Genomic DNA, 13,155 nt, shown 5'->3' on the forward strand with positions numbered 1-13,155 from the left:
AACACTCATCTGGCAAGGAGTGACTTTTCTGTAGCATGAGAGGTTGACGGGAGCACGCAGAGTATTTACATAATCATATGAGGCCGTTCGAGAGTTTTGATGAGGAAAGATTCAGCCAGAGAGAGAGAGAGAGAGAGAGAGAGAGAGAGAGAGAGAGAGAGAGAGAGAGAGAGATGGAGAGGAGCAATGATCATACTGTTGTTGTTATTATGAAGGTTCGGGTTACGCTGGAGTTGGATATACATAAAAGGGTCAAAAATAGGTTTTGTTTTAGCACTGAGTGATTAATATTTTTCGCTCTCTGACACGCTGTTGTTTTCCTCCCATTGTCAATATATGATGCGGTTGGTCAGCGAAAAATGAGGCTTGGGAGTGCCACTTTGTTTAATTTCTCGTAGCTAAACTTTCTCCACGTGTATTCAAACATTGTACCCGCATGATTTCTCCTCATATAATTTCCATCCCATGATAAATAACGTTAGGTTACATTAGCTTATATTAGAGAACTTATCATGGAGAGAATGGTCTTACGCGACAGTTCTAATGGGGGAAAGTTCGTGGGTTGAATATATTTGGATCGAATTTACATAGCAGTATTCAAGGAAGGACTTTCGATGTCTGCATAAAGTAAGTCATTCCTGCACTGTGACTAGAAATACACCACGACATTAGAATAGTTAGCAGAAACAGATGTGAAATTATTGCTAATCTTGTCTCGTCCTTGAGTCTCGGTGACGGAAGAGGAAAAATTGATGTAATCTAGTTATGCGAAGTGAGATCATATTAGGGACTTGTGTGAGAATAGCTATACATAACACTAGAGTGACTACCATCGTGTGTGTGCGTGTGTATGAGAGGGGAGAGATGGATTTATTCTCGGTAAAGGACTGAGGGGATTGTGTCCTTTAGTTGGAGCGAACACAAAAGTCAAAGAATAATATGGCACTTCATCTTGTATTCAGCTCACTTCTCTCACCTACGCGATGTGAATGTGTATCTGTTTGTGTACTTCGCAGAGCCCCAGGCGGAGATCATTGGCGCTCCAGACATCCACGTGGACATGGGCTCAGCTATCAACCTCACGTGCGTCATCAGTCATAGCCCAGAGCCGCCTGCTTACATCTTCTGGTACCACAACGGCAAGGTAACTACCACCACCACTACCACCACAACCACCATCACCACCAGCTTCACCATCACTATCACTATTACCACTACCACCACCTCCATGTATTACCGCCACCTCTACTAACTTAACCACTGTTACCAATACCATCTCCACTCTGATCACCATCAACATTACTACTAGTACCAGTTATTTTCTTCTTCTTTCACCCTTTCCATAACGTTACGAGTTGGCGTCGCGTACACGTCTTCTCCCATGTTGCCCACCCGGTCAATAAAATGTTATGCTACTGTAAACAACGTCAAAAGAATGCAAATTGAATGATAATGTTTTCCAAAGTGTTTAGGGTTAACTCTACAAAGAATAATACCCAGCACTTTCAATCGTAAACAATGGAGATAAAATAGTGGTAGTTTTTCCAACGGTGTTTACTGTCGGATATGTTTAGAAAGGCTACTGATCCCTGCCTTTCGTATCAGTTTTCACCATAAATGGTTTCAAATGCTATGATGAGCCGCGTGTTCCGTGGGATAGGAGGGTTGGCAGTCACTTTGTCGGATCGGGTCGGATACATCTATTTATTCCCGCCGTATATATCGACTCTAAAGGGGATACTGTTTATTTATTGTCCCTCGTCACTTGGTTATGAAAAATAGTTGGTGTTAGCGCCGCAGAGTTAAAGATAGATGTCTTCTTTACGGATCTGTAATGGAGTCGAACACCTTAACGGTGCAGAGTTGCTCTAATTGTCCTGATTTGTTTTCCTTTAATTGGTGACTCCAGACACTTTACCGTATTACCAAGAACATGTTTCTAGAATTGTTTTCACGCCTAGTGCTTCACAACACCTGTGTAATTCATGATCCTCCCCCCACCCCTTCTCTCTCTCTCTCTCTCTCTCTCTCTCTCTCTCTCTGTGTGTGTGTGTGTGTAACAAACGCCTCACATGAGCCTAAATGTAGTTATAATGCTTCCCTGAAGTAGAGGATTATTCAAAGTAATTTCATTTTACATCATTATGACTCATCCTTCACCTTAAGTAGGTACTCATGACTGTCATTAAAGAGTTGCTCCTACTGAGTGAGGCTCCCGCCGTGTTCCTTTCTCCTGCAGGTGATGAGTTACGACTCCCCTCGTGGCGGCGTCACCGTCATGACAGATCATGGCAACTCCACTACCGGATACCTGCTTATACAGGTAAGGCCAAACCTACTCTTTATATTTTTCAAAATAAAGAACATCAAACACTGAATCTAATTGTTTACTGTGTCTGTCGAGGAGTTTCTAGTCAGGGTGCTTCAGTGACCGTCGTCCCTTCTTGTTACAAACGATCTATTCTTAATATTTCTCCTTCCCGTTCTTTTCTCAAGCGTTTCTGTGTTTTATAGTCTTTCATTATTCTCCTCCTACTTTTCTTACTACGTTCCTCCTCCTGTTTCACCGCCAGAGTCGCCATAGAACCTGATCTACAGTGTATTGTCCATTTAACCTTGCCTTCTGATATTCTGTTTCGTTGCTCCACCGAATCGTGGCTGTGAAAGGACTCAGGCAGTTGTCTCGGTACTCATGCCTCCAAGTTGCAAGCAGGAGTCCAGTGGCTTCCCTTTGTGCTTGTCCCATGTGTCCTCCATTGCGTCTGCCTTGCTCTACAGGTTGAGTGAGAACAGGCGTGTCCTCAGTGTCCCTCCTGACGCGGCCCTTGCTCCCAGACGACATCCCCGTCTCAGCGGCGGGAGGAAAACTCAATTTCTGCGATGAGAGGCAGAACTGCGGCATGCATGAATAAGACTGCAGCGTGGCGGGTGAGAAGCGAGTCTAGTATGGAAATAGCTTACTGATTATGAGCACAAAGACTGCCACTGAGGGGGTCATCTATATGACCTGGGAAGATGGCACTGCGGGACGATACCCCGGTGTAGTGAATAGGGAAAGAATAGTCCATTTTTGATCCTTGCATGGGAACGAAGTGGGGGGGGACGCGGAGTATAAAAGAAAAAGAATAAGTGTATGAAGGTTCGTTCTGATCCTGAGACGTAAAGAAGAGGATATGGAAGAAATAGATGAAAAAAAAGTCAATGAAAAGTTTATTTTGGACGTGAATGAACGTAAGAAAAGTTCTTTTCCTTGGAGATGAAAAAAGTGCAGTTATCCTTAAAAATACAAGGAATAGATAAATGGAATTAAATTCAGGAGTACGCTACTCTTAATTAATTCCAAGAGAGCAAATTCACTACCTTCCCTATTTATTTTATTCACAGTCTTCTTTCCTCTCGTTCACCACGATGGAAGGCCGCCGCAGCTCTCCAACCTCTTCAGTATGCATCATTATTCCTGAGGTCCTGAGTCCCCCACGAGAGTAAAGAAGAGAGTCCGTGGGAGGAAGTGGCACGACCGCTATTGATGCTCTAATACATTTCTCGCTCCTCGGATAAACTGCAGACTTTTCCCACGAGACTATTAAGCGGCAATGAATGAAGACACGATGGGTGAGTGTATGCTAATAAGTTAGATAAGAAAAGGAGGGAAGAAGAATAAGAAAATAATAAGATAATAACAAGGAAGATGGAAAATAATGACAAGAGGTGGCAAGACAACTTATGTTCGTAAGCGCCTGTAATTTTGATCAGTGAAAACGAGAAAGGAATAGAAGGCGACAAAGAGAAGTAGTATAGAACACGTTATGTTGCCGAGGTGTGCTACACGAGGGAACGAATGACTCACATCAAAATTACCATTCCCTGAAGCATTCATGGAGAGAGAAACACTTCAAAACTCTACAATCATCTATATTCATGTTTAAATATCCAAGAACTCTAGAGAAATGCGTTCCAAGAGAGAAAAAAGCTTGTATTAAAATGATTTCACTACACAAAAAAAAAAAAAAATGCAAACATCAATAGAGGATCAAAGAGACTCAACATCAATAGAGGTATACAGTAACAAAAGAATCCTGGTGTTACTAAAATTTATAATGTGAGTATATATAACTCGTCATGTCTATTCACATTTAAATAACTGATGTCCTCACTTGGATCAGGGACACTAACGGTACGGAAGCAAACAAATTCTAGCACTGAGAGTCTGCAAAATCCTTCTCCTTAAGAGGTCGAACCCGTCACCTCTCGAAGTGAATTATAATGGACGGCTATTAGTGTCCACTGCAATATTCAGGCTCCGTCAGCACCTGCACCAGAAGGTTCGCGTTCATTATTTACCTCTTACTGAATAATTTAACCCCTGCAAACAACAGCATGAGTACCAAATATACTGAGTGTGTGCCGCAAGGATCGCAGAGGGGAAAGCAAAGATGTGACGGTAAGAAGGCGAAGAGAGAAAGGGAGGAAATATGGTGAAGAGGAATAGGATTAAAACGAAGATGAAAAGAAGGAATAGGGAAAATAGGAAAGCGAGGAGTAAAGACGAAAATTAATGTAAAGACTTGGATAAAGGAATATAGAAGTGAAGAGGAACAGGATAAATATAAAATTGAAAAAAATAATAAACCTGGAGAACGGAAATGGAAAATGATTATACAGAGTTGAAGAGAAAATCTGTTAGTTAGGAGAGATGGGGAAGAAATATGAATGTAAAAGAGGGATGGGGAAATAGGAAGGTGAAACGAAGAGAGATGGGAAAGTGAAAAGGGAACGTGGAAAAAAGTGAAAATGGGAGAGTGAAGGAGAGATGTGCAAGGATATGTGGAAGGACGAATGAAACTTTTCACAATACATTGCAAGGATGTAAAAGGGAAAAAATCTGCTCAGTTGGATCAAGTCTCTTTCTCTCTCTCTCTCTCTCTCTCTCTCTCTCTCTCTCTCTCTCTCTCTCTCTCTCTCTCAAGGGACAGACAAGACTGGGAGAAGAATACAACATGAGGATTGAGAGATGAAAGCAGCGACAAGAATGCAAAATTAAACACCACGAGCCAAATTTAGTCTACGAGAATGAGGGAAATTCACACGAACGCAGATTTTTGGGCACGATAAATGTCGCTGAACTAAAGCGACAACAGAAACACTGCTTGAAATATAAACAGAGCAGTAATTAATGTCGATGATAAACTTCCTCTCACTACATTCGTAAGGATTATATGCGATGCTGAAGGTAAGAAATTCTAGCGTGAGATGTAAGCACGTTCGAAATAATTATGCATGTCAGAAGAAATAATCGAGTGAGAAAAAAGACGATAAAACCAATGGAAATTATTTAATGTTGCACACTCGAGGACAAGGAAAGGAAAGGATGAGGCGTGGGTTGTGAGGCACGTATTTTAAGACGAAAAATTTCCTTACCTTATGTTTTTTTTATCTAAATTTACAAAGTGACCTGCTCTGTTCTGTCTGTTTCCTTTTCTTTCCTTGGGCGGTCAGTTGAAATGTAAGTGCATTTTAGCTAATTTGATCACACACACACACACACACACACACACACACACACACACACACACACACACACACACACACACACACACACACACACACACACTCTCTCTCTCTCTCTCTCTCTCATTGTCGGATATTTCAAGTCATAATGTAATATCAACACAATAACTTATTTACTTGGCATTAAATGATAATATACACAAAACTTTGATGCTTCTTTTAGTGTTTAGTAAAGCGTAATTAGACTTTATAGAGCTAGAGTGTTGCCTCGTGAGGATAAAAATTCAAACTGTGCGTCACGTATTTATAAAAAAAAAAGTCAGACACACACACACACACACACACACACACACACACACACACACACACACACACACACACACACACACACACCAGTAGATTGAAGGTAATTGGGGAAGGAGACAGGTTGTGTTCAGCTGTTCTATTTTAACTCAATTTTTTTTAATCTCTCCCCTGCAGGACGCTCAGACTTCAGACACTGGGAACTACACATGTGCTCCCTCCAACACCGCCGCAGCCTCCATCGGTGTACATGTTCTTAATGGTGAGTGGTGGTGGTGGTGCTGGTGATGAGTGGAAGGTGGTGAAGTGGTTGTAAGGGTAATGGTGATGTTGGTATTGGCTTAAAGGTGAGTATTTTTCATTTCTTTTCATCTGTGGTGGTGGTGGTGATGGCAAAATGATGATGACAATGATGATAATGTGATAATTTATGTTTCGCCGTTGAATAGTAAGAAAAAAAGGGAGGATATTTTGTTATCTACCCCGAGATAGGGGAATATTCTCAGCTCTCTCTAATTATGAGGTAGGAAATAAAAATAAACTAAAAATAAAGAAATAACTAAACTATACCTAACTAAATATAGAGAGAGGAAAAACAAACAAGCATCCTTGGCGCCATTCATAGAAGCAAGTAAAAGAAAACACATACAGAGCTACAAAGCCCACAACTAACAAGCATTCACACGGTAACAAGACTTTTAAAAATAGCAACTTTTAATCTTTATATAAGTGGCAATCAAACACTGAAAGATAAAACACAAGGCCAATTCCCACCACGAGCCACAGACGCATTTCTTGCAACATCACTTCAATACTTCAAAGAGCAGCGTTGCATCAAAATATCCTCAGACACGTGGAGGGGGTTCAAAATTTCAAGCCAGTATATGGAAGACTTTACTTATGTCTTACGTAGAAGCACTCAGATCATCCTTAAGAGGTCACAAGATATATGAATAATAAATGAGATTGTTATTGTGCTTGAATAGAGAAAGATGTGACGCAGTTCAAGGACAGCATGAAAATAATGATACGATTCCTTCACGTGTAAAAAAAAAAGGAAAGAAAAGAAAGAAAAGGAAATAAAAGGGAAAAAAAGGCGGTGAACATATGGGTTATTTTTTTTCCTCCTAAGCTGTGACGTGTTGACGGAAGGAAGGAAAAGTGATAACAAGATAAACGATGGTAGAGTGACTGATGGGTGTAACTGCCTGTCATCCTCTCTCTCTCTCTCTCTCTCTCTCTCTCTCTCTCTGTGTGTGTGTGTGTGTGTGTGTGTGTGTGTGTGTGTGTGTGTGTGTGTGTGTGTGTGTCTTACCTGAAGGGAGAACAATAGAAATACAAAAGCAGGAGCAACATTCTATTATCTGCTTTAATCACCCCCACCGTCTACCTCTCCTCGTCCTCCCGTCTCTCTCTCTCTCTCTCTCTCTCTCTCTCTCTCTCTCTCTCTCTCTCTCTCTCTCTCTCTCTCTCTCTCTATCATTGTTACTGGCCTCGTTACGCAAACATTATTCTTTCCTCCTCCTCCTCCTCCTCCTCCTCCTCCTCCTCCTCCTCCTCCTCCTCCTCCTCCTCCTCCTCCTCCTCCTCCTCCTCCTCCTCCTCCTCCTCCTCCTCCTCCTCCTCCTCCTCCTCCTCCTCCTCCTCTTCCTCCTCCTCTTCCTTCTATTCCTTTTGCTATTTTTCAGTTCTCGTTTCCTAGCTCTACTCCTTTCCCTTTACTTTCCCGAGCGTCTTTCCTTTTTGCAAACTTTAAATTATTTTTTTCCTTCCTCTCCTCCCTCCAGCTTCCTCAGACGCGCCACAAATATTCGGTTCAATCTCTCAACTTGGAAGCTCCCTTACCTCAACAACCGAGAAGGAGGAGGAGGAGGAGGAGGAGGAGGAGGAGGAGGAGGAGGAGGAGGAGGAGGAGGAAGAGGAGGATGGAAACAATCATCCAAAAGAGAAAAAAATGAAATAATCGTGAATTTTTTAATATATAGAAACGAAAATACGAATCAATATAGAAAAATAAAAGGAATGAAATGAAAAGGAAGATATGAAAACGTAAACCAGAAAGTGAATAAGACTCATTTTTTGTCTATTAGTTGCTACTTTCTTAGACACCTCCAGGACACGTGTACCTGAGCGATGTAATTCCAGGTAACTTAAGGTTTGGTCGCGTTGCCTCAGAAATATTCCCGGAAATTTCTATCCTCATAATAGTTTGAAAAGAGAAGACGTTTCATAAGATCCAAAAATTCTAACTGTACACGAAATTATCTTTTTTATAAAATTTTCTCTTGACGAACTAGATTATTTTAATATTTTTCTTTTTTCCCATTCTCAGCCCCTCTCAAGATATTTTACTTTTTATTCCCTATCTTAAGAACTCTGATTTTATTTCCATTTACAGTCATCATAATCCTTCTTCCTCACGTGCCTTTCCTTCACTCACAGGGGAAACTCCGGCCGCCATGCAAACCAACGGCGTAGAGTCACTTCTCACGCGTCCCAGGGTGGTGCTGCTCCTGGCCCTGCTGTCACTACTGGCGGCGGACCCTCCCCTGTCCTTCAGTGCTGGTTTCAAGGGCGTGGCGGCACTGGCAGGGGTCTGGAAGGGTCTCAGCAGCTTCGTCTCCTGGAGTCTCCCGGCCCACTCCTCCAGAAGTGTGTTCACGTAGGGGGTTTAGGTGCATAGAACCGCCCCTCTCCCCCTTCAGCTACTCCCCTCCACCCACTCCCCACGCCGCCAGTGCCTTGTGTGTGTGTGTGTGTGTGTGTGTGTGTGTGTGTGTGTGTGTGTGTGTGTGTGTGTGTGTGTGTGTGTGTGTGTGTTTATGAATGTTTGTACGTACACAGAGCCCCATCGGTCCGTGCCTCGGCCATTCTCTCCTTTCCTTCCGTCACACACACGCACACACACCGTCCCATCCTCTCCTGCCCCTCCCCAACTCTCCATCCTCTTCCCTCTTCTCTAACTGTACAGAAAAAGACTACATCCAGTCTTAATGTCTCTCCTCTTCTCCCGTGAAGAGACTATTTGGTGCGCGACAACACGTCACACAGTATACATAAAGAACATTTGCTGCTCAGTCTATGTACGTAGCGTAGATAGATGCCGTCGATGGAGTGATATTTTCGTAGTTTGAAGACATAACAACAGGGGGTCGTGGGGAGTGTTTGTCAATAACAACACGGTCCTGACTTTATACATTTTCTAGTGATCTGTAAATAACTGTGTGAGTGTGTGAAAGAAAGAGAGAAAGAGAGAAAGAAAATATGGGAGATGTTGTTCGTTTATATACTCTTTGTAAGAAGGTCCTTCAAGGCGCCTCCCTGGCAGCGGCAGAGGTTACGTGGCCGACGCCTCGCCCCTGCCAGGGACAACAGTGTGTTCCACCCAACTGCAGCCACAACCAGAGACAGTAATGTGTGTCGAGGCTGCCCAGAGACACGCTCTGCAGGATGGACCAGCGGCCCCCACACTATCGAGCCCTTCGCGTCGCCCTCCAAAGGAAGGCATCGCGGGGCATGTCCGTCACCACCATGGTTTCGATGTCTCATGAATCAGTGTTGATTGGTAATAAGCTGTGCGACCCCAGTAGTTCCCTCCCCGTCAGAGTCAAGACGCGAGGATGAACAGCTCGGTGTGGGTGTGGGAGTCCCTCGCGGGCGCCAGCTGGACCACAGTGTGTAGCGACATAGTTCACCAAGCACCCGTACCTCTGCTGACAGGCAGATGTTTATATTGGCAATGTATGTTTTCGTCTGTGCATAGAAGTTTCTCCATATTTGTTTAGAGAATCCACCAAGCTACTAAGCTTTCTCCTGTATATTTTCTTTGTAAATAAAGGACTGCCCTGGAATTTCCAGTGACAGAGATAGGAAAACACGTCTTTTCTTAACCTTTGCTACGAGTGGTAGGGTATATGTGGGATGCGTAAAATACGAGCGACGTGTTATGTGGCACGGCGGAGCAATGGAAAGATGCCTGGCTGGCTGGTGCTGCAAAGGTGTTGGTCTTCTTGACTGGTGAACGAGCGTGTGGGACCATGAAGGCAGTGTGGGTGCGAACGGATGAATATGGATGTATATGAACAGAGAAACAATAGAACATGCAGGACATGAACAGAGAGGGTTGACCCAACCGGATATTGCCTTTGGGAGCAGCAGAAAGTCATATATATGTAGTATAAAGAAATAAAAAAATGTGACCCTCACATATCTAGATCAAACTGAGTCGTTAGGGATCTCATTGATCTAAATTGATAAAGTGTTAGAATGTTATCTGAGGTTACCAGGTTCAGACACAGACAAAAACAACAATTTCTTTTTCCAAGTATACAACGCAAAGTTCAGGTAACAGGTGTTCATAACTATAAGCTAGCAAAAAATCCTTCTTGTGATGTAAGTTTACATATCAACCTATGTGCAATACTATCTCTCTCTCGCTCTCTCTCTCTCTCTCTCTCTCTCTCTCTCTCTCTCTCTCTCTCTCTCTCTCTCTCTCTCTCTCTCTCTCTCTCTCTAGAATTCCCCCACATTCCTTTCCGTCGCCTTTCATTCTGAAAAAGCAAAAATGGTTTAGTTTCCAGTCTCCATCACGCGGCCCGGCGGAGGTGGCGAGCTATAAAAATTTTACGACTTCCTTTACGGTATTCTCAATTTCTCATCAAAGAAAGACGAGGTATCGGGACTCGGGTCAATGTCGTGCTGTATTTGCGCCTCTGGATAAATAAAACGAAAGGTCGCAAGATGGGCCTACACCGCCTCACTGGTTTCACGCCCATATAACATCGAGGTAACAAATAGCAAGAGGAAGTAAAGCATCGGTCTGAAAAAAAAAGACACTGGATTGGAATCATCAAGTCATCTTTTCGCTCATTTGATGTACTTTTTTCGCCCATAAAGAACACTGACCTTTGTCTTCCCTATTCTTATCCTGCGCACTAAGCGAAGTCTTTTCCCAGGTCAGCGCAAGGGAAAGACGTCAACCTTTGTTCAGGAATCGCGCAATGACAGCGATAAACTTTCAGGCCGATTTTTCTTTTGGCTGCTCCTCAATGATTTTTGGAAGGAAAATGATCTTTAAACTTGATTACGACGGGGCCATTCTCTTAGATTACCTTAGCTTATGAATGCACAGTTCTCATTTAGATGCACTTACTATTTAAAGAGGAATGAATGCAAATATCTAGTGCAAATAAGAAAAATTCAGCCTCTCATACCAAAGTTTTGGAGAAAACACGTTGGAATTCTTCATAACATAGCGCAGTTTTCTATATTTCGTTCCACTTTTATAAGGCTTACACAAAATAAATCAAAACACACTTTTCTACACAATAAAAAAAATATCTTGCTACCATGTGAAGATTTTCCTTTACGTTTCAAGATACTAGACTAATAAAACACCCACACCAACGAACATTCACCCAACATCCACCATCCTCCATCTCCCACAACACAAAGGTCCTAACGTAAAGCCCCGCGCCACAATACACGTCAAGCAAAGTAGTTCTGGACCGAGCGGCGGAGTGATACACAGGTGTTCTGCGCCCACCTCGCGTCCGGCCAATCGCAACGCGTCAGCTAGTCGGTTACGAGCAATGTTTCCGATATATATCCGGATCGTAAAGTCGTGTTTATATAGTTGTGGACTGGCGGCGAACAAAAGGAGTGCGAATCGATAACACGTCGACACTGGATTGCTTACCTGCCTCGTTCATTGTAAATATCCAATACGATTTTGTTGCTCCACTTTTTATTTTGTTCATACAGTTATTTAAGCCATCAACAAAAGCGACGGAAATGAAAAAAAGACAAAATCGCACATATCCAACAAAATATTTGATACCATTTTTTGTTCACGCCACGTTGATTAAGCCATTGAGAGTAGACGTGGAAATTAAAGCTGTTCATACGAAAACTTATCCAATTTCCCTTAACTATTGTACAAAATTAAGGAAAAGGAATATATGGAATTCCCAAACCACCCATCTTACCCTCAAAAAAACAAAAGGAAAAAATGAATAACGCATAAAAGGACCAAAGAAAAGCAATATCACTAAAAAAAAACTCCATAACGCCTTCAGAAAATAGAGAAAAAAAGATCATTAAAAAAGAAAACGAATAAGTGAACAAAATCACCAAAACTAAAAACAATCAACACAAAACAAAGAAAAATGATAGAATTAACGACGAAAGAAGAATACTGAAAGAAAAAAAGCAATCCACGTCTTGAGCAAGCGAAGAGGAAGGGAAATGGAAGCGACACAAGAAAGAAAATAGAGAATAAAAGCGTTAATGATATGTTAAGTGGAGTTTAGGTGACACTGTGCCGCTGGTGTCGTCTCTTTCTGGCACTACAGCGGGTCGTTAAGGGGCCGGCGGTGTGCTTTAAGGAGGTGCCATTCCGGTGCCTCGCTAGACGCCCTTCAGAATGGCACTCCAAGGCACCGTTCATCACCCAGAGCCATCCTCCGTCACCTCTTACCTACACACACCAGCCCACACTGACTAACTCCCCACTTTCTTCCTGCTGCATCGTCTGCTTCCTATGTCTTACCCTACGTCTCTTCTTCCTTTCTTCCTTCTCACTCCTACCCATGCCGAGTTCATTCTCTCTATCTTCTCTTGCCTCCTTAATCTTCCTATTCTATCTTTTTTCTCTCTTCCGTCTTTCCGAATTCCTTTTACCGCTAATTCGTGTCTACTTTTTACTTCATTACGTTTCCTTGCTGGATTGGCTTTCTATTTATGTTAGCTATATTTTCTTAATTTTTTTCCCCACGTCTTCCTGCTGCGTTCTCTTTCCTCCACAAGTCTCCTATCTCCTTTTGAATACCTCTTTTTTTTTTCTCCTCATATCTTCCTGTTGCCTCGTCTTTCCTTCCCACACCTTCTATCTCATCTTGAATCTCCCTTTCTTCTCCCCACATCTTCTAGCGGCCTTGCCTTTCCTCCCCACGCCTCGTATTTCATTTTAAATCTCCCTTTTCTCCTCAACAACCTTCGCCACTTGGTTTCTCACGCACGCCTCCTCTGCGTCTTACCTTCCCCACGCCCTCCGCACTACGCCATTATCCTGCGAGTTAAAACTCTTTTAAAAGCGGAGCATCAAGACATGCCGGAAACTTTGAAAATTGAATTGGAATTATTCTTTCCTTCGCACGAGTAGCCTGGTATTCTCTTCTACTTTCTTTCATGCATTGGACTAAGTTTTCCACACACAGAAGTAGCAGCAACACTCCAAAGTAAATTAAAGCAAGCACACGTCACATTTCACACTTTCCTCTTATCTCCTCATGCTTTCCTTCTTCTTTGGCTTGTTCTAGCTCTTGTGCTTGTTCCTTTTTTTTT

General features: G+C 42.7%; 1 protein-coding gene across 1 annotated transcript in view; it reads left to right on the forward strand.

Moving 5' to 3' along the window:
- The window catches only part of LOC123519522 (zwei Ig domain protein zig-8-like), a 258,133-nt gene extending 248,447 nt beyond the window's left edge, over positions 1–9,686 (forward strand). Inside the window, exons 4-7 of the mRNA XM_045280882.1 lie at positions 1,017–1,144; positions 2,240–2,323; positions 5,989–6,073; positions 8,254–9,686. Of these exons, the coding sequence (XP_045136817.1) occupies positions 1,017–1,144; positions 2,240–2,323; positions 5,989–6,073; positions 8,254–8,477 (521 nt within the window). The 3' untranslated portion in view covers positions 8,478–9,686. The remainder of the gene's footprint in view (positions 1–1,016; positions 1,145–2,239; positions 2,324–5,988; positions 6,074–8,253) is intronic.
- Positions 9,687–13,155: the final 3,469 nt, after the last annotated feature.

This window comes from Portunus trituberculatus, chromosome 45 (genome assembly GCF_017591435.1).
Source record: "Portunus trituberculatus isolate SZX2019 chromosome 45, ASM1759143v1, whole genome shotgun sequence".
Taxonomy (NCBI): Eukaryota; Metazoa; Arthropoda; class Malacostraca; order Decapoda; family Portunidae; genus Portunus; species Portunus trituberculatus.